The 23054-nt window shown below is 34.2% G+C and overlaps 1 protein-coding gene across 2 annotated transcripts in view; it reads right to left on the bottom strand.

The window, feature by feature from the left end:
- Arfip (ADP ribosylation factor interacting protein arfaptin) overlaps positions 1-23054 on the bottom strand; it is a 36372-nt gene that overhangs the window by 9105 nt on the left and 4213 nt on the right. For both annotated transcript variants that reach the window (XM_076501086.1, XM_076501087.1), the window contains exon 5: positions 1036-1210. In XM_076501086.1, coding sequence (XP_076357201.1) covers positions 1036-1210 — 175 coding nt within the window. The remainder of the gene's footprint in view (positions 1-1035; positions 1211-23054) is intronic.

The following is a 23054-nucleotide window of genomic DNA, read 5'->3' as shown; positions in this document are numbered from 1 at the left end:
CTTGATTGACCCTGGCCCAAGTGGACCAGTCAATTGACCCTAGGGGGCATACCTCAAGGCTGCCCGTCTACAGGAAGTCAAAGCCAAAGTGGTGTGTTGTCCTCTCAACCACCAGGATCCTCTCCTCCTCTTCATGGGTCACCACACACGGTAAACCCGTGGGTGGATGTTTAGATCCAAGAGGAGGTAACCTGAAAGAACAGAACCTTCCTGGGAGGTCCTCTCACCACATACAGGAATCTACACCAAGGGGAATAAAAGAATAATTAACTATCATTGTTCTACTCACATATGTCATTTAAATAGTACACATGTTATAATACAACAAGCAATGCTTGTTTAACCTTTAACAAATGGTGTAAAGAAATTAAGTTCCAGATAAAAAAAATCATTGATCATATTCTGTATTATACAATGAATAAGACATAGAGGGGCCAACCTTTGGGTCCAACTGCACAGAAGCAGAGCATGTGTATTTGGAAATATGTGCAACATTATTCCTAGGATAGAACCTCATAGAAATTGGAGCACAAAACTATCTTTTGGGTACTATTACATGAAAGTGAAGTGTGTAATTGGAGGATTGAATACCATACATACCAGCAGAGCACCACCACCCAACTCTCTACTAAATGGAAGTGATTACATTCAGGAGGACACCTCCTTGGTACACCATTCCCAGTGGCTTGGAACTGAAAAATCACAAGGTCTCCCATACTCCACCAGAAGAACAAGGAAAGATAACATATGATGGAGAGTCTGGAGGAATGCCGTCATTGAAGATAGTGCAATGGCTGACCATAAAAAAAAACCTGTGTATAAAAACAGACTGTCATCTCCTTCTGCTTTACCAAGTAAATGTATGGGTTAGTACAGTTTAGAATGGGCTTATTAATGATACAAATATATCACAAGGAAAAGCCTACTAGTGATCTTGTGAAACAACCCATCTCACTAGTGTACATTATTGGCCATGGATATACATCTTGAGTGTAAAGGTCAATACACAAGTTTTAAACAGTGTTATTAACCAACCTTATTTTCTTCCAAGAACTTCATCTTTACAGAAACATCAGATCTAAGTTTCTCATACTTTTCTTTATATGTTGTGTAGCTTTTTCTTGCTTCATCCAACTTGGAGGACATTGCATCCCCTCGAGTTCCTTGCATCAGTTCTTCTAAATCATTTCTATAGGCATCAAATTCTAACCTGTAAAAATCCAACATTAATTATTTTCAACTTTGATTATCACATTAAAAATTGCTGCACATATTTCCTAGCAACTCAGCACACATACTTTTTTGTATCTAAGACCTCAACACAGAATTTTTATTCTTGTTTTTCTGAAACTTTGGTATATAACACTGCACAACAATTTTTTTTTTTAAAGTTTTGCTTCCTGAAAAGATTTTGCTGATCCTCCTTGATAGCAGTGTGTAGATTTCAAAATGTAACATATACAACTTGATAACAGCATATGTATTTCAAAATATAACATTTTTTTCTGTTTGATATCAACATGCAGATTTCAAAATGGAATATTTGCTTCTATTAGATAATGCTATGTAGATGCAAAATGGAACATTTTCTCCTCTTGGATGAAATGTCCTAAACTGTGATTCTTTGTGAATTCAGACTATGTGTTTTTGAAAAGTTTTGCTTCCTGAAAAGTTTTTGCTGATTATGACAGGTACCTGGTGGGTATGCGCAAATATAGTTTTGGTTTTGCTTCATCACGTAGGAACTCTGAGAAATAGACAGTTAACTGTTTACTGGCAATAATGTATTTAATTGTATTTATGTTTCTAATACGCTATTAAGTTCAACATAATTAAAAGTGTTTTGCTCCTGATTTTCATTTGTATTCAACGTCCAATGCATCACGTTGCAGTCTCCAACAGTAGTCAGCAAGCACTGACGGATTCCAGTTGCCCTGATATCATTTTTCCATTGTAGCAGTGTCCTGGTAAAACTGAAGTTTTTGATGAAACGGTACGTGATGGGCAAATTTGGATGTGATTTTCATGATCAGCAGCCAAAAATCTATAAGGAACACCCAACAGTGTTCAAGAAGCAAAAACATTGTTGTGCAGTGTAATTTGTATCTTTCAAAAGGCCCAATACTTGTGATAAAAATCATTAACACAGCACTTATTTTTCTGTATCCCATAATTTATCCACTTTATGCATCAAATCATATGTGAAACAATATCTTCTCAAATCTACTTGTTCCACAAGTCAATGTTCACAGTATTGTTAATATAGTACCAAAACTAATCAGCTGGGCTGAATAATAAGAAAAAACAAAGCATATAAAACCATTCACATAAACAGTACAAAGAAAAATTTTGAGTAGGCAAAAATGGAAACTGATAGAAAGTGACATATAAGAATTAGAAATAAAATTTGAAGTAGTTAACGATATGTTAATAAGATTAATGAGTAAGTCAATTTCGCTTATACAGAAATAACTGATAAAAATATGTAAGATCAACCAGTACAAATGCATTAGAAACATTTATGGTTAATAGGAAAAAAGGTTACACTGGTCAGAATTCTATTTAACCACTGAATACATTAATACCTATATCACAATAAAAAAAATAAAAGAAACTAATAGCTTTAGAAGAGAAAAATGTTTTGAAACCCATGGAACTAGAAAACAAAGATATGAAAAAAGAGTTACAAGATAAAAGAATTATCATTTTTAAAGATTCAAAATAAATTTCTGAAACTAGAAGAAAATGAAGCGTAAGAATAGGAAAAAATTAAAAGATCATAATTACTAGTCTAGAAATGATAAAAAATAAAAGTGCAAAATAGGATAACAAATCTATAAAACCAGTATAAGAAAAATATAATCATAAAAAGTTTGAAGAAACTAAGAAATAAACTAAGGAAAAAACTCAAGACAAAGTTACATACTTCATTTTATGAAAAACTGGAGTGAAAACAATAAACACAGACAAAGATAAAGAAAAACTGGAAAACTAAACCAACAACAATCAAACTTAAAATCTGGAAAGAAAATAAGCATTTGCTAAGATAAAAAGAGGAAAACGAATGGGTCAAATCTTTACACTGATGGAGATTATGCAAAAAATATTCAAAATGAATAAAGAATAATAATTAGAAAAAAGAGAAAACAGTAAAAAACAAAGGTGAAATTTCAGATGGGAAAAGAAAATAGAACAGTTTAAATGGGGATAGAAAAACAGGCAAGCTATAGGTTTGGTTTGTTTTGAATTTCCCACAAAGCTACACAAAGGCTATCTGTACTATTCATCCCTAATTTAGTAGTGTAAGACTAGAGGAAAGGCAGCTAGTCATCACCACCTATCTCTTAGGCCACTCTTTTACCAGCAAATAGTGGGATTGACTATTTGGTGTAACGGGGATTCAAACTTATGACCCTTGGATTACAAGTCGACTGCCTTAACCACCTGGCCAAACAAGCTAGAGAAAACTGTAAAAAGAAGAAGGGAAAGAAGCAAGTTAGAAAAAAAAAATTGAGATTTTTGAGAGAGTTTAATATTTTTCAGCTAACTGAAGCACAGTTGGAGGATACAGATATAAAAATGGTAACTTCCAAGTTTTTCCAAAAACAAAGTCAGTAAGTGAAGGAAAAAAAAAAAAAATGAAGAGCATCTTGTGGAATGTTTTTTAGGGACAGCATGAGAGTTGATAGTGGATGAATATAAAGATAGTGTTAGTGGAAGAATATAAAGACAGTGTTAGTGAATGAATAGTGGAGAAGTAGGAGAAGAATAAAAGTAATTTCTTGTAACATTAGTGGGTTAATCCTCTCACTATGGGTAGATCACAACTTTTAGAGCATTGTATACAAAATTTAAACTATTTTGTTATCAATGTACATGAATAAACTTGGCATCAAAATATAGTTAATAAACCAATATTTAATATCATAACTTTAATTTTATTACTTTCAAAAGGAAACCTAATGTATATAAAAGTCAGTTGCCTCTGTTCATCTGTGTCTTTGGGCAACAAAATTATGACTTGATATTATTGTCTTAAGTATGTGTATAATACCCTGAACATTCACAAGGGCTGGTTTGTGTTTTTTGTGTGTGTTTTCCTTATAGCAAAGCCACATCAATCTATCTGCTGAGTCCACCGAGGGAAATCAAACCCCTAATTTTAGCATTGTAAATCCACAGACTTACTGCTGTACCAGCAGGGGATAGGGCTGGTTTGAATTTCACCTTTTCAAATCATTTTTTGTTTTAGTTTATGCATATACTTAGCTTGACATAAGCATTTTGAGGTTTTTGGCAAGTTTTAAAAACATCCAAGTTAAGAGCATAGTAACCATAATTTGTATGTTCTTATCAGGTTTTTTGAAGTTATTAAGCATTATTTTACTTTTTTTGATAAAACACCTTTTTTTCCTGAATATATCATGATTAGTCTTAACTAATAATGGTACTTGAAATTAATTTTTCTGGTTTAAACTTTTAATAGAATTTTTACTTAAACCTCAAGCATACAGGTTATGAGTACTTTATCTTCTTTCAGCATTACAACTGTAATTTCTAGGTTATATGATGTAACTAGAAAAATGCATTCTGGTATGTGTGAAATGGATTTGCAAATTCTTTCTCTTATCATAGATTCACTTAAGACAATTTTATGAAATAATCATGTACACTACAACAATTTCTGATGAGACATTATGGATCAAAGTTTGAGTGATAAGATTATGTTGCTGAGGGCTCCTACTGCTTCAGGAGTTTATTGCTATCCCTGATAACCAAGGTTATATGCATGGTCTTAAATGTTTAAAATGTAATTAAATACCCTTACTCTCAATTTATGTGAATTAAAATTATGTCTGTTACGATTCAAAATTTTATGCCTACTAAGTTTTAAACCCTTTATTTCAAAAATCAACATTAAAAATTATTAAAAAATTCAGATGTCACACAATCAATAAACTAGAAAAAGTATATATTTTAACACACTGTATCTTCGATATTATAAGGGTAGCTGTGTAGACGTACATCTAGACAATAAGATATTTACATAACCTTTTGATTTGTACATTTCAAAGCTCTACATGATTGTAGTTGATACTAGTAATGCATTATTTAAACCCCTAACAGCTGCCAGCTCACCTTCAACAAATTTATTTGAGCTTTATAGCCCATAAGTAGATGTTAAATAAACATGTATTAATCAATAGAAAGAGCTCGTTTTACACTATAATCTAACAATGATTATTTTTAAACTAGCATAACTATAGTAGTTATGGTAGTTTCTAAGATAAATGTGTTATAGCTGGAGATAGTTTTAATTGTACTTAAAGACACTATAATATGCTTCAAGGGCAATTTTGACCTGCATTGTGATAAATAATGAGTGATAAAGGAAAAGAAAGTAAAATAAAACATTTAAAATTAACTATAGCTAAAAAGAAAAAGGTCTGAAGTTACAAATTTAACAAAAGGAAAATCTTTAAAAGATAATTTATAAAAAATTAAAAGCTGTGTCTTTTTTTCCTGTTTCCCAATTTTTATTATTTCATTGCACTGTATGCTGATGATAAAAGCTAGAGTCAGTGATATGGTATGGAATATGAAAAATAAAATATAAACATTTATTTTTTAAAAAAACTTTTGATATCCTTTTAGGAGGTTATAGAGGTTAAAGTATTTTTCTACTTAACATGAAAATCCTCTTGCATTCAATTTGTTAATAGTTTGAGTGCAAGTAATTATAATAGATACCATTTTTATTAAAAAAAGACAAGAAAATAATGGTATTCTTTGTGCACAGAAGACTTTTGACACATAAATAATCTAATTTGCATTACACTTCCCAAACCTTTCATTGTTATATCACACTAATCAGTTTTATTTGATGCACACATTCATCATTTTCTTGTCACTTATAATTTCATATTATTTGTATATCTAGTCAATGTTTTGCCTTTATTCATGGCCTACTTAATTACTTAATTCATACTATTACTGACTTACAAAATACAAACCCAGATATTTTTAAAACTTTACAATTTGGTGAATAAATAAAAGGAAAGAAAAACCTCTGAGGCATGCAAGTTGAGATAAAAAATAATAATCCCAGTTTTCATAAGATTATAAGCTATAAAACAAAATGTCCAGAAACCTGAACTAAGTTCTCAATATCAGCAAGTTTACAAATTCACTGTTTTCAAACCAGAGATACAAATAAGCAACAAATGTAAGCAAAATTTAGATATTTCTGAGTTTATTTTGTACTTTAACAAGTTGCATCTATACAGACAGAAAATTTTATGATTTCTACCATCTCAATAATAACCACAACCTATTTGTAAATGGGTGTTATAATAATTACAACTATCTGTCCATTCCCTACTGATCTATTAATAATGAGAGGCTTACATATCTGATCTTTAGCCTATTTTAATACTTTGGAGAAAATCTAACATGGACTGACAGTGTTATTTTTAATCTTTTAATCATTCTACTTAATACTATGGAATTAACACCTGAATGTTCAAGCCAATTCCATTATCTTCCAAGAAAACTGCCCAGAATCAGGAACATTACAAACACCCCTCTTCTAAAAACAGAGAAGAACAATGAAAAGTTGATCTATCTAAATCTTCAACAAAAATCCCACCATCAGCAACCTAATCATGTTCTAACATTTTGCTGCAACGTATGTATGAAAACCTTTGTTGTTAGTTTTAAATTACTAGCTAGCTGTTTGTAATATACCTTTTGGATTAACCAATTTCCTTTCAAAATTTTATTTGAACATAAGTTCAATATACTATTTCAAGGCAGTGCAAATTAAGAAGAAAAAAAATTGTAGTAGCAATTAATTCTTCATCCCTTTCTAAGTGAATTCATAAGAGTAAAAGTAAAAAAATCTATTTATAGATTTTAATGATTGGAAGCTATTATTATTTGGCTGTGGTTTATTTGTAATCCATACAAGTACTTAAGGGTTAAAAACATTCCAAACCTTCATAAGATTTTCTCTTTTATGTCTTTGTTAATCTTCTTTATTATCCCTTTACTCTATATATAAGGAACATACCTGTCTTAAATTAAAAAATTGTTAGAAAATCCCCAAACCTGTCCTACATCACCTTTTAACTCACTACTTCAAACCACTAATGATAAACCTTATCTAACAGCATCAGAATTGGCTTTCTTAAAATCAGAAACTCAAATTTCATTTCTTTTTTTCAGCTCTTAATGAAGCAAAATATCAAACCTACTTAGGAAATGTTCCTCTACTTTATCTCTTGCAACAATAGCCTCATCACAGGTTAGAATAAGCCTGAAATGGTATTCCTCCTATTTGGTTCTCTGACCACTAGGTATAGGAAACCATCCTGAACCACTCCAAGAAATCTCTCCCATTTGCTGTTCAACTCCACATACAATCCTGATCTCATTACAAAAATTTCTCATTGATATGTTCTGTTTCATCAAGTGGCCTATTACAACTGAGAATTGAAAGCTGTCTAACCTTAAACTTTTGACTGTACCTTATATGAAATCATTCTCTTGTCTAGAATTTATTATTTTGGTCCTAACATGTTGCAGCCCATCTTAACATTAAATTCCACTCCATTCCCTCTCTCAAAATATTATCATTACCAAATAGCCTATAACCTGGCATTTTCAAAATTCTTACTACATCATAATCTTCCAGTTCAAATAAAGCCCAGGACTTACCTATTTTGTTCCTAGTACTCCTAACTTTGAATAAAATTAACTAAGATATTTAAAAAAAAAAACTAGTACTTAACTTGTTATACTTTAAATCTCTTATTTTGAAACTTCTCATTGATCTAAATTTCCTATAATTATGTTATTACCTATTTCAAGTTCTCTCAAGTTAGTTCACACTATTTTTAACATATTTAGAGCTTCCCAAACATCCTACCACCTGGACTGATAAGTGGAACCCATCTTTCATCTTACCCTTAAAATTATCACACATGTCAAATAAGCCCATCTACTGTTTTAAGCCAATGGCTCTCAAACTTTGGAAGCTCTCTCAAGTTAGCAGAAATTTGCACATCACAACTATTCTAATAACGAAAATAAATACAAAATTACACATCTTCAGCTACAAATTACTTCTATTTTAATTACTGATGTTCATACTATTATTGCTGTTAGTAACAATAATTTAAAAAGTTTGGATGCATTAAAATATTACTTAATTATAATGATGAGTTTATTTACTTTTATTTTTCCCCCTTTTGTTTCGCATGCCCCTTCACTGATTACAATATACCTCCAGGAGTACACATACCACAGTTTAAGAAGCAATGCCCTGTGTACTTCTCTGATAATTCTTTACTCAGTTCTTGAATGCTGCTACATAATTCATTCCAGCATCTAGCTTAAAGATGTTCTCCTCATAGGACATTTATAGCCTTAAGTCTTTGAAATAATTCCTGTATTGCATTTTAAGTAGCTCTTCTAATTTATAGTTTATAACATTCATCTCTACATGCACTACAAAAACAGAATGTCCCTTGGTATAAGCAGCTAAATTGTCAACATGCTTTCTAATGCCCTGTACTTTAGCAACAGAAAAGAAAATTCTTCTTTTAGACTGACTCCTTCTACTTAATTCTCTTCTTGATCATCTCTTTGTTCATTGTCCACAGCCAATGGTATCTAAATGCTAACTGAAACTGTCTCCATAGCTTTGGTTTTTAACTACTATGCACATTTGTAAACCTAGCACATAAATTTTACTTTTCTACAAAAGTCTTTACCATAACACCATTCAGTTCTTTCCCTTCAAGCAATTTCAATCTATAGACAAATCTATTAATGAAATATCTTATTAACTAATTACTGATATTATTACTTACTAGTACATCATGTCTAATTAAAAATTTAGATAAATTAATAAAAAATTAACTTCTGAGTAACTGCCTAGTAATTTAAACTTAACTCCATCTGGACTGGACAGTTGTCACTAATATCTCTGAACTTTTTTTCTCCTTCTCACAGTAGAAATACTTAATCATAACTGAAAAAAAAAAGAAAGAAAATCTTGCAACATAAAAAATTATGGACATACTAAATCAAATGACATTAATTTTTTAAAGCCAAAATTAGATATTACTTTTTAAATTTTTTAAGGTCCAGTTTATCCAGTTATAGTTCAGAGGCATACTCTATCTGCCCTTAAAACTTGTAAGGACATTATCACATCAGACAACAAAAATACTGCTGTGGTTGTTTTTTTAAGGCCAACAAGCAACTAAATGATTCCACCTACACCAAACTACCCAGATTATAACAGAACTGATGACATAAGCATACCCATTCCTCCCAAAGAAATCTGATTCCAAAAGCTCATAACAGAAGTTAAGACTTTCTTTACCTGAAAATTTATTTCTAATAGATACAACTCTGCATGCAAAACCTATTTCAAATATGCTACCATTGAGATTTTGAGAACACCACAAGCTTTAAACTATCTTCTACCTAAATTACTTTTATTGGTATGTTTTTTTTTTGTTTTTTTTCTTATAGCAAAGCCAGATCTGGCTATCTGCTGAGTCCACAGAAGGGAATCGAACCCCTGATTTTAGCGTTGTAAATCTGTAGACTTACCGCTGTACTAGAGGTGGGCTTTATTGGTATGAGCTTTGGTAGTACAAGAAATAATCATGAAACAACAGCCCTCCACAAATAGAAGGGTGACATATCCTCCATTCACAGTATTTCCATAAGCACATGAATTCAAATTAGCTTCATTCTCAAATGGATCAAGAATAATGTGCACTGAAAGTAGAGAAAAATGGTGGAATATGTCTGTTGGAAATATATTATCAGGTAAATAAAATTATAATTTCCAAAATGATCCACTTATTGCTCTGCACACTAATGTGGTGAAAGGGATGGTGCAAACAAGAAAATACTGATCAACTCTACAGGTGTCAAAAAGAATAGCTCAGAAGCATGACACCTAATAGTGGATGATTACTAAAAAAGTTATCAGTCATAGGAGGCCCACATCCTTCTTAAGTAGGATTATACTTTGTCCAGATGAAGATATGAAAGAAGTTAGGTGAAAACAGGCCATGTGTTACAGAGATGGATAGAAGAATATATGAACAACCAAGTTTCTACACAAAACAAGAAAGACACACATGAAGAGCACTGTCGCTACTGCAATAACCAGATCATATGGTTTTAGACGTATTCTACTCTATAACTTATCATAAATACAGGAATTGAGACTAAGATCCTTTCCTTCTTCATAAGGAAAACACTTTGCTTCATCCAAAAGGACAAAATTACTGGAAACTGAAATAGAATAAGGAGTAACGTGATTGACAGCAAAACCTCTGCTCTACTTCTCACTAGATTGTGCTGCTCAATTGGACTCTCTCTCCATAGATATGAGGAACTATCCAAGTCCATAATTTCAATACTGGGAACAGGAAGTAACACTAGATATTCCAGACAAACATCCTCCCAGAAAAGGGATGTGACTGTAAAAGAGGTCAACTAAGTATGAAGCAAAAAGCAGCCAAAGATCCAGGAAGAAATGTAAATGAAGGCCAGGATTGTGGATATGGTAAGCAGAGCCTCATGACCTGGCTGAAGACACAAAAAGCAAAAGTCAAGTGAAAAGGTAGACCCAAAAACCAGTACACCATACCATCATGATGAATAAATTGAAGAAAACTGTAATGATGAAGCTACTGGAATGTAAAGAAAGGCATCCAAGACACTGATCATTCTCATCCAAACAGGAGAAAATAACTAATTAAGAGGGAAAAAAAATCCCTTTGTTTAAAACTAAAAAATCATCAGTAGTGTTTGAGAAAATTAAAATGAAGGAAGTTGTCTCCAATACTCAATGGGGCAATAAAGAGCCAGAAATGTTAACCCAGAGAATGGCAAGTTACACTCGCTGTAGCATTCAAAACTAAAACCCCAAACCCTCTGTCCTCAAGAAAGTGGATGTGCAAAGGAACTGATGACTGAGGATAAGCAATGTGGAGAAGAATTGAAGGCAGAGACAATGGGTAAGAACCTTAATGATCCAATGTTCAGATTTCATAGCTTGATTTTAAGTAAATTTCCAAGCTGTCCTACAATTACAACAGTAATGATGTAAAAAATTCCAATTACAAGACTTTTGATGTTTTTATATCTTACTTATTTCTAAAATGTACAATTTATGTTTAGTTGACAATTTTGCACCTTTATTTAATTAATTTTTTGACATCTTATCTCCAGGCTTAATTAGATGTATCTGTTTAACATCAGCATTAGACCTATACATGTGCAATTGAAGTTTCAACTGTGATGATTAACAATGAAAATTCTGAGTTTGATTTGATCATTTTAGTTCCTACTGTAGGTTTTATTGTTAAGAAGTTGAGACAGCCATGTTAGTTTTGTTGTCATAAGCACTATTATACCTTAGAAATTAATTTCACTAAGTATTCCATGTTATCAGCATTAATTTTCCTTGCAAATTCCTACCCACCCATATATTTATGTACAAACACTGCACAGTACAATGTGTGATATTGGAACCGAGTTGTATACATTGTCCTATGTTGCCACACACAGCTATTCAAGCTCATTTGAACTCCATACAAAATTTATGTGCATAAAGCAGCACAGAGGCACAGCTTGTTTATGACAGATCATTTATTGACTAAAACAGCATTATTAGTCACTCACAAAAGCAAACTTTTCCTAAGATTTTTCAGCCCCTTTTTATAGATTTTTACCAACATTTCTCTTGTATCAAATACATTCTTTTTTAAACAAACAAAAAAAAATTTTGTGAGGGGTTCAAATTTTTGAGTTCATGGTAATGGAATTTACCAATGACTTTGTTTGGTGATCAGAGTTAATATTATGTGTGAAGAGTGGGCATGAACATAGCATTCAGTAAACTGCAAAGCTGTTCTAAGTAAAGGTCTGTTCCAGGGTGCCAGTTGTCCATCAAACAACAAAGAGGTCTAAGTTGGTTTTCTGAAGTAGTTTTCTATTGTCTTGAATGACTGTATAACTGTTGAAATCAAGCTCTGAGTTAGCAAAAAAGAAGTACCCTGATACAAATTGAGCCAACTCTATATAAATATGGATCATCATAAGTAGAACAGACAAAGGATAACTGTCTGTGAAAGGAAATGGCAAAAGAAAGTAGAAGATTAGAAAGAAAAAATGCAAGAACAAATGAAAGTACAAATATAAAAAAATATAATGGGATGTATGTCAATGGGCAAGAGGCTCAAGAAGAGAGAGCAGTTTTACTAAACCTGATTGCATGCAGTTTCCACTTCAGACTATGGTGTGAGGAACACCCCAAAATGCTTGTGATAAAAATGTAGAGTATGACACAAGGCATACAGAAATTACTGAGGAAGTTGAGTGACAGAGAAAATGGATATTGGAAACAGAGGGCTGACACTCCAGTTGGCAGAAGGGATTCCAGGAATTGAAGATCAGAGAAGGCAGAAGTGGAGAAACTATGAGTTATGTTAAAGGAATCACAGAAACTAGGAGGTAAGGAAAGCATAATATAAACTCAATACGATCAGCAAACAGAGAGAGGAATAACATGTCCTCTAACAAAGAGCAACAAGTTCAAATCAAAACCAAGCAGAACTTTGGGAGGATGAAGCTGCAGAAACATGAGAGTTCATTGTGTAGAACTGCTAAATATGTCCTTGATTTTTGTTTTAAATACATGTAAGAAGTGTTATGTAAAAGTTTAGAATTAAGAGAACCTCAAAAGACAGACTTGTGACATAACATGGCAAAGATCACAGGCCTAGAAATTACGGCATATGAACATACAGGCACCAATTAATTCATGATCATTTCTGAAATAAAAGCAAAAGTAAGGAATAATTAGTATTAACAAAGTTAAAAAAAATGTAAAAGATAAACTTATCACACCTCGTAGCATACAACTGTTAAGAAATGATATCACAAGTTTCACAAAAGTCAAATAAAGAATAAGTATGCAATGAAATAAAAAATAGTCAAGAAAATAACTACAAATAACAAAGAATATGCAATTAAATCAATCACAAAAGCTACAGGAAACCTTAAAAAATTCAAGAACAAAGGTAGGTACATCTGCAGTTAATTTTGAGTGCAACTATTAATGAAGAATGTGTCACCCTCATACTGGTGAACAGCTTTTGCCAAATGATGATTACATCATGTACTTGTGTAGGTTCATGTCAAAATAAGTGATTAGGTGAGATATATTTTAAGTGGTATGTGCAAATCTTAAGGCGAGAGAGAAATAACTACTATGTAAAGAGGTAAGTAGACCATTTCATAAAATTAAAAGTTAAAATTTTTCTATGCAGAAGATATATTTACAATAGGTTCTTACATAAAAGCTGTTCTTGCTCAGTGCTGCCTTCAATATGCAAAAAGTATTTTGAGCACATCACAAGCTTTGAAACTTCAACCCATCAGGAATTCACTAGTTCCAATGTGTCTTGTGCAAATTATCATTAAACAACTCTCCTCCAATAAAAGAATGCCACACTCTCTTGATGCATGTTGCTCCCTCTAGTGTCAGAAAATAGAACTTTCAGTTTTGAGCATGGATGAAGCGTGGGAAGTATGGAGAGAAGTAAGTACTTCTTGGAAATATATTTCTGCAAAATAGAAAAATTGTAATTTTGATACAGCACATCACCTCCACTAGAATCCCACAATAAATACGTAAAGTAACCAGTGCAATGGAAAGAAATAAGCATTCTTAAAAAGGATCAAAAGGTCACTCCTCAAGATACCTTTGGAAGTCAAAAAGCATATGTGAAAGACTGCACAACTTCTGAACCACATATACTTTTCATTGTGGAAAGAAGATTCAAATATGAGCAGAAAGATGAAGGTTGGTTGTTTGGCATTTCTTGGCGCAAAGCAAATAGACACACAGCCGGTAAAAGATTAAAAATAAAAGTAAAATTGTTAAAATATGTAAAAAGGAATCATGTTAAAACAAAACAGGGTCCAATTTTTGAACCAAAACTTAGAGTTAAAGAGGCTAATGGCTTTTAAAAATTTAAAAACACAACTGCTTGTTTTTTTCACACAAAGCTTCATGAGGGCTATCTGCATTAGCCATCCCTAATTTAGCAGTGTAAGACTAGAGGAAAGGCAGCTACTCATCACCACCCACTGCCAACTCTTGGGCTACTTTTTTACCAATGAATAGTGGGATTGCCCATCACATTATAACACTCCCAAGGCTGAAAGGGTGAGCTTGTTTGGTGTGATGGGGATTCGAATCTGCGACCCTCAGATTACGAGTTAAGCAATCACCTGGCCATATTGAGCCTAAACACAACTGAGATGGTCAGTGTCACCATCACCAATGACACTGTCCAACATCAAGGATGAACCCATGGTAAAAATATGTTTAAAATTGTGCCATCATGGTTGTAACAACAGCACAACAGTAACCTGCGGGCTATTGTGATTTCAGTGTCACAATGGTACATCAGTCCCAGATAAAGGAAATGATGAGTTAAAAGATGTGACCAATGCATAGCCTAGTTAGAACAACTTACTCCTTCCAATCCTTACAGAAGCAAGATGGCCAATGTCCAACAGAAGGTTTTATTTGGAAAAACTCATTATTGCATTACTCACTCCAAGTCAATTGCTAATTGGTGAGGAGCCAAGCCTTGAACACAGGATCAGGCATGATCATAATAGCACCAGAGCAGAAAGACTTAGCTGTGCTGTCAGCAGGCTTGTTCCCACTAAAACCAACATGGCTTAGACACCCAGAAGAACTGGATAGAAATAAATGATAAAGAGAAATGAACAAGTCGACTGTGAATATCGATGTGAAGTGATTCCAGGGCCAGTAGAGAGCCAAGCAAATAGGTATAAATAGCACAGTTCATGTACTGCATAGCTTCTATGTGATCCAGGGCAAGAGAAATAGCATATAGTTCAGCAGTGAACACAGAAACAGGGCCATCTGTATAAAAAGGGAATAGAAGGACAGTTTGAAAGATGTTTGGCAAATAGAAGATGGTGGAAGATAATAAGCCATGGTGGGACGGGCTGATCAGTGGAGACAACATCATAATCCAAAAACTGACCCAATTCAGCTTAGATACAAAAGCCATAGGGGAAATGGCAGACTGCCTATTCTGAAAAAGCATGGCTCACTAAGAAAAGAAAAACAACCCCAGATGGGATGCTGTGGTAAGGATAGACGTTTTACTGTACATGAGAATTAGTGTACAAACTCTGGACTGGAGAAGAGCAGAAAGCCCCTGATGACTAACAGGGTCAACATCTTCAAGGCTGAGGCACTAGCAAAATTAGAGACCAATAGTCCAGTTTTGATCGAATGAGGGCAGGATAGATTTTTAGATTTTGGGGGTCTATTCGCTCCCCAAAAGGTGGAAGAGAGGACATGGAGGATGTTCAATGCTTTTGTACACTTGACACCTAGCTGCTTGATGTGTGAAATAAAGGACAACTTAAAGTCAAAGACAAGCCTCAATAGCATTACCTTAGGAACCATGGGAAGCACAACTTCTCTGACACGGAGCTTGGGATCAGATGAATACTCCATTGATGGCAGAAGTGCAGGCAAATCATTTAAGTGCAGAAAGAGGTAAAAGCATATGTTGAAGTCTACATCAGTAAATGATTGAGGACAGTCTGTAGCTGCTGCTCAATAAACCTTATGTTCAACGACTGATACGAGATGTGGAAGTCGTCAACATATAGCCCATTTGAAACAGTAAGAGGGAGTTGTTCAATGATGGCATTAATCTTTATAATGAAAAGTGTGACACTCAAGACACAGCCCTGAAGGACACCAAGTTCTTGTGGGAAAAAAGGGAAATTTCAAACACACACAGACTTGTAATCTGCAGTCCATTAAAAATTGTTGGATGGCCACACAATCCGTACGAGTGGAGGCATTACAGAATGCCATACCTCAACTTAGTATCATAATCTTTCTTAAGGGCAAAAAACACAGAACAGAATGTCATCTCTTGAGGAAGGCTTCTCTGACTGACGTTTCAATTTGAATTAGGTGGTCCACGGTGGAGCACTATCATGGAACCCATACAGAGTGGGTGAGAGGAGGTTGTTTGGTTCAAGGATACAAACAAGATGAACATTAACCACCCTCTCTAAGATCTTACAGAGACAACTTGTCAAAGCAGTCAGATGGTAATTTGAAGGAATCTTGGGATCCTTCCCAGACTTAGACAAAGGGAGGAATATAGCATAGTGCCAAGCAAACAGGAAAACATTCTCCTGTCAGATCCTGTTAAAAACAGCCAAAAGAATACCAAGAGGCAAAAGAGAGATGGTGCAGCATCTTGTAGTGAATATAATCAGGTCTGATTGATATACTACCACACTGATGAAGAGCAAGTTTTAGTTCCAACAGTGTAAAGGGATAATTATACTAATACAGATGATCAGCACAAAAGGCAAGAAGTGATCACTCTGTCTGAGTCTTGATGGCTAAGAAGGTGAGGGATGAAGCAGAAGTCCTAGGTGCATCAGAAAAGTTATGGCTGAAAGTATCAGCAATGCTCTGGGCATGAGCAACTTTCTTTGGACAAGACTGAAAGAGGGATGGAAGTATACTGCCCACTGGCCTTTCAAATCTTGTTCCACATGACTTTGTAACTAGTGGTTAGAAGAGATGTTAATTGTGAACTTAATCCAAGATTCTTTCTGGCTTTGATGTCATACCTGCCAAGCATGTGCATGAACCCACTGGAATGTAATGTGGTTTGAAAGTGTGGGATATATACGAAAGATATCCCAGGCCTGTTTTTGAGCATATTGTACCATATGGCAAGTAGGATTTCACCATGGACAAGGATACCATGGGAAACGTGTCAATGTTTTAGGAATGGGATGAGTAGCTGCTTGGACAACATAGTCAGTTACTACTGCCATACAGTTGTCTATCGACAATTTATAGATGACAGCAGGATCAAGTTCTGACAGAGCAGTGAAACAGGGCCAGTAGACCAGGTCGAGCATTCACAGTGGCATGTGTGTCAGGTTGCATCAACCATGGCCAGTCTCACTCGATATGTTAGGAAAATTATCACTGCCCTGTAGTTCACTGTTAACCCCCAAAAGAAATGAGAAAAGTGAAGGGGATATAGAGAGATCAACAGCAGTAAAAGATTGACTAGGTGCATGAAAATAGGTATACGTAACAGTATCAAAGAGTGAAAAGTTATGATCCGGGAGCATAGACTCTACAGAAAGAGTGAGACTGGCCATGGTTGATGCAACCTGACACACATGCCACAGTGGATGCTCAACCTGGTCTACTGGCCCTGTTTCACTGCTCTCTCAGAACTTGATCCTGCTGTCATCTATAAATTGTCGATAGACAACTGTATGGCAAGAGTAACTGACTATGTTGTCCAAGCAGCTACTCATCCCATTCCTAAAACATTGACATAAGACCCCTCTTGTTAAAATCAGCACCATCCTAGAGGGGATTATGTCTATTAAAGTCCTCCAGGACTAAAAGGGAGAGGGCAACTTTTCAATGAGAGCATTAAGGTCTGACTGACCACAGGTATCTCCAGAAGATAGGTAGAGAGAACAAACATTGGTTGTACAACCCAGAGAAACATGGATGGCTACAGCCTCCAAGGGTGCATCAAGTGGCAAAGATAGGGTGGGCACATGTGGCAGCAGTACCACCCTCTCCATGCACCCATCCTTCAAATAACCTGTTATTTCTACACAAAGAAAACTGCCAAACAGGATGCTACAAATCAATCAGTGCTTTGTTGTCATCCAAATTAGAATGGAAACCTTGACAGTTCCACTGTATTAAAGTGGCCATTTTTACTTATGTGAAGGAGTATTGGATGGAGAGTCCTCCTGTTTTCAACCACATTGTTTCTTTTTACTAGAAGGTCTACCCACCTCCATGGACCTGCCCTGGGTCAAGTGGGCAGGTCCCTGTCTGTAAATGAAAATTTAAGCAACTGAAGGCATGAACAAGTAATTGTTCTGTATCTTAAGGCCAAAGGAAAAGATGAATCCAAGGAAACACCAGAAGCCAGAGCCAAAGGAAGTGGATCCAGGGAGCCACTGGAAGGAATGGTAAGAATAGAGATAGGTGTTGAAATTTATTTGTCAACTTTCTTAACCATGGAGGACAAAAGCTTCTTCACATGGTTTGAAAACAACTCTGTTGGAGATATGTCTGCACTCCCAATGTAACAGTGGAACAGAATGCAGTAGCATAAATCTGAGATGGAGTGGTGGATTGTAACTTTCGAGCATTGGAGTAAAAAATGTTGTGAACCATTTCCAAATGTGGTACCTCTGTCTTCTCCACCCATCTATGGGAAGAATGAAATTAAGAGGGGTAGAAGCCACTACAATTAGCACAACAATGGTCCATTTCACATTCATAGACATCATGATTCTTGTCACTGCAGTGAGCACACCTCAATGTGAGGGTAAGAAACAGGATCATACTGTATTCATATGAAGTTCATGCAAATGCAAATGATCAATCTGGAAACCCAATATATAGCACTGAAAATATGTCAGTGTAATGAAAACTATTGCACTGACATATATAATGATCAAAACTGCCCCAAGTGAAGTAACATCCTCGGAATAATAAGTATCGAATTAAACAACAAGCATTTTTTTTTTTTACTTTTAATTAGAATTTCTTGCTTATATATGTACATAAACACATTTTACTTTTGTTTCATAAATGTACATTTATTTCAAGCTTATATTTCATTACAGCCATACTTTTGTTTAATTTGCTGATAAAACCATGAGATTAGCAGCATGAACTTCATACTTTTACCATAAACTACATCTGTTAGGAGTCACTCTTATTCAGTTCAGCAAAAGTGTATTTGAGCAATTACTATATATATATATTAGTAAGAAAGCATTAAAGCTTTTCAGTTCTTGAATATTATTTCTTTGAAATTTCAAACAAGTTTGTTTCAACACATGTCCTTGTATCTTATTTCACTACACAGACAAAACTTTAATTGCCACCATTGGTGAATGTATAACAGCTTATCATACAAGTGGTTTAAATAATACAGTCTAACCCTAGTTACATGATGCATCCATTTACAACAGATTACCATAAAATACAGACACCTTAAATGACAAAGAAAAAAATCGCTTTACAGCTTTTAAAAGATTAGTCTTGGTCATATTCCTCTTATTATAGGAAATATTTATAACAGAATTTGAAACTTAAGCTTTCAGTGTATGGACACACAAACTGTGAAAATGTCACAGCTACCCTGTATTATTGACACAAATGTATTTAGTCTATTTCATAACCAACATGAGTTTTATACTTGTAACTTGTACATTGAGTTTTAAACCCTTTGCAAAATATCAGAATAATCTTTTCATATATATAAGTTAGACTTTTAGTGATAAAACAACAACATAAGTATGGATCTTGCTACAAGGTAAAGACAGTAAAAAAGAAAAATATAAAATTTTTATGTGGTACTAGTAGTACATACAAATCACACAAGGTTATCATTCTAAATACTGAATCATATTTCTATTATGAACTAAATATAAAATAATGCTAAATTACTGAACTTAAAACTGCTAATTTAAATGCAAAAGAATATAAAATTCACAAACTTTTTCAGTTCAAAGTGATAGCCTAATTCACATAAAGACCATGCACTTGCCAGTCGATACATCTTAACTCTTAGGTTTGTGGATCAGTTTCTTTCCTTAAAATACTTCTCTTTTGAGATATTTTTTTTAAATATAATGATTAACATAAATACACACATATATACGATATACCATGATTTAAGCTACTACAGAAAAATAATATAAAAGTCACATACATCTCGTGCAGTTTTTTCCAGAAGCAAATTTTCTAATATTTATAAAAAAAGTACTATTGTCCACTAATAAATACATTAAATGCCAGTTAGTATAATAAGCACCACCCTTGTTCATGTTGTAAAATCCAGAGAACATTACTTCATCATGTGCTTTGCTTAACATCCTATGATTGGTCAAACATTAAATACAGCAATGGTCGACTCATAATATCATAGTTCTGACGTAGTTGTGGGGCAGCAGCACAGTTGAGAGGGTCCATGCTCCATATTTATCTGTACAATTGTCTGGTTGTTTTCGATGTTTGACAGTGTCAGTTTAACAGAAAACTACAGTATGTTGCAAACTGAATGTTGTGCTCCTTTGTGCAAAAATCGTGGTAGGCACAGATTTCTGTCTAATACGAGTAAGGAAAGAGAGAGTGTTTGAAAACAAGGGATTCTAGCCATCAGAAGAGCTGATCCTAAGGACAAGTTACGTGTGTGGAAGCCTGGACCAAGCTGTGTCATGTGCCACGATCACTTTGTACCAATAGATTACTACAGTGAAACATCTTTTGGTAATTATCATTCCAGTATTTTAAAACAAAACAAAATAAAAGACACCTACTACTTCCTCCTACTACCTCAACCACCACCACAGGGGCTGAAGAACACACACATACATCCACAAACAGTGACACACACCACCCCACAATCACCAATCAGTTTTTTTTGCTTCTAGAGCCTTTATGATTTCATATAAACCCACTTGTCAATATTTAAAAGTATGAAGAGTTGTACATCATAACATGTACAAGTGGATTTTACTGATACGTTTTTTTTTTTTTTTTTTTTTTATAAATAATACTCTTTCAGGTTATGAAACTCAAGCAAAACATTTGCAAACAAACACAGTTCCAATTGTATTTCTGTGGACATCTTCAAAGACATTGTACGCAAAGTAAAGGGCAGCTCGCTAAACAAAATGCCCGAATCGGAGTGCAACAGTGACCTCAAGCCAGAGTTCACCAGCACGTTCACATTAAATCCATGAATGCATTGCACACTATGACATATCTTTGTAACTTATAACTAAGTAAGCATAATACTTGTTCTTTGTTCTGTCTGTTTCATATTAGATTGTTCCACCTGTACCAAATGTTACTGGAAAAGAATGCAATGTTGTGACAACACTTGAACATGCAACCAGCTCTCATGTGACAACTTGCAACATGGCAACAGACCCCTTTCCCTCCACTTCCAATCACTTGTGATGCTACCATGGATCCTGCCATGCATACACATGATCCTATACTCAGTGCAGAGAAATTCCGGCATGATCCACAAGACATGCATAACTACACTGGATTGCAAGATTTTGACAAATGTATGTTTCTGCAACTCTACATCCTGCTGTTCATGTACTTACCTATATGTATGGCCCAATGTCAGACACTTTTTCTGTTATAGACAGATTTTTTATGGTTCTTGTTAAACTGAGGAAGAATCATACCAATTTTGATTTGAGTTGTTTCTTCAGTGTGTCAGAATCAGATGTTTACAATGTTTTTTGTATACGAGTTTGGTTTATTTCATTACAACGGTGAGAACAAAATATTTGGTCAAACCGTGACTTAGTTCAGTTTTATGCTCCATCAAGTTTCAAAGAAAATTTCCCTAAAACACATGTGGTAACTGATGGTACTGAATTCCCCATTAACAAACCAACACTTCCTACTGTGCAACAGGCTACATATAGTTCATACAAGAATAGGAATACTGCCAAAGTGCTAATTGGGATATCTCATGGGGGTATGTGCACCAATCTGTCCTTGTTATATGAAGGAGCAGCGAGTGATCATCAGATTGTGGAGTGATCTTCATTCATGAAAAAATGTGATCCTGACGATTCTATCACGTCAGACAAGGGTTTTGATGTACAAGATATGTTCGCCTAATACCTTGTTACCATCAATATTCCAATTTTTTAAAGATAAAATAGATTGAATCAGAAAACAGTATTGAATGACAGGAAAATATCATCAAAACACATCCATATGGAAAGATACATTGGGCTCACAAAGTCATACAATTTTAAAGAATCCCCTTAATTCATCAGAGACTGTCTTCAGATATCACTTTTATTTGCTTCATGCTTTGTTTTTGTTCATGCATTGTGCCAGCTGATGCATAATTTTGATGTACACATTTTACCAGATTCCAAATGCCCCAAAATGATGTGAAGATATTTTATATGTACATGTATTGTGACAAACAAAATGAGAGCCAAAGGTCAGAATTTTGTTGTTTATTTTATCCTATTGTTTTCCAATTTACATTCGTGTTACATTAAAAAGTAATGTTATGAGAATAAAAATACAGAGGGACACACAGCTACAGCAAAATTAAAAATTCCTTTCTGATATACCTGGTTCATGTATTCCGTAAAAACTATTATGAGATACAAGTATGACATTCATTCAGTCAAAGATATCACATAAAATTTTATGAGTCGGAAATACAAACAAGATACAAAACATGACAAATGTCTACCCTTATTCACATCCACAGGTAAAGTTGAACTTTCAAACCTCGAGTAAAAAAAAAAAATAAATAAATAAGTGAACATACAATTAGATGTAACCTTAATCACCCCAGACAGTTTCCTGTTTATCTGAACATAGACCAAGCTCAAGCTAAAGGTGAGAAACACAGGAATACAGAATGATATCAGCAAGGGATACCAAATAATTGTATAATTTGAGTGTGGTAGATACAGTTACAATAACACTAAACAGTTTAACCAATACATGTATTAGTAATCATTAAAATTATATTTTTCTATGTTCCTGTAAAAGTGTTTTTCCAAAAGAACTTTGCAGAAATGTTGCTCATAAAACACTGTCAATTGTGAAACCGTTTTGCTAATAAATGTCTCATTTCTCTGTACTGGAATGACTTTGAAATCTTTAAACGTAAACACAATAAATTTGCACACTTCACTGTTTGTACAAAAAAGTTGGTCTTGTGCCTGCTAGAAGTAGTTGTGATTTTCATCAAGCACCAAATTTTCATTTTTACACTTTAAATAAGATTCAGTCTAAGGAGTAATTCCTTGGTCCCGACTGACCTACGGACACTTCAATTGTTTTACTATCAAAAATAGCATCAGGTGTAGCC

The sequence above is a fragment of the Tachypleus tridentatus genome, chromosome 5 (genome assembly GCF_004210375.1).
Source record: "Tachypleus tridentatus isolate NWPU-2018 chromosome 5, ASM421037v1, whole genome shotgun sequence".
In the NCBI taxonomy this organism is placed as follows: domain Eukaryota; kingdom Metazoa; phylum Arthropoda; class Merostomata; order Xiphosura; family Limulidae; genus Tachypleus; species Tachypleus tridentatus.
The sequence above is the reverse complement of the archived record's forward strand: the minus strand, read 5'-3'. Positions and strand labels throughout refer to the sequence as shown.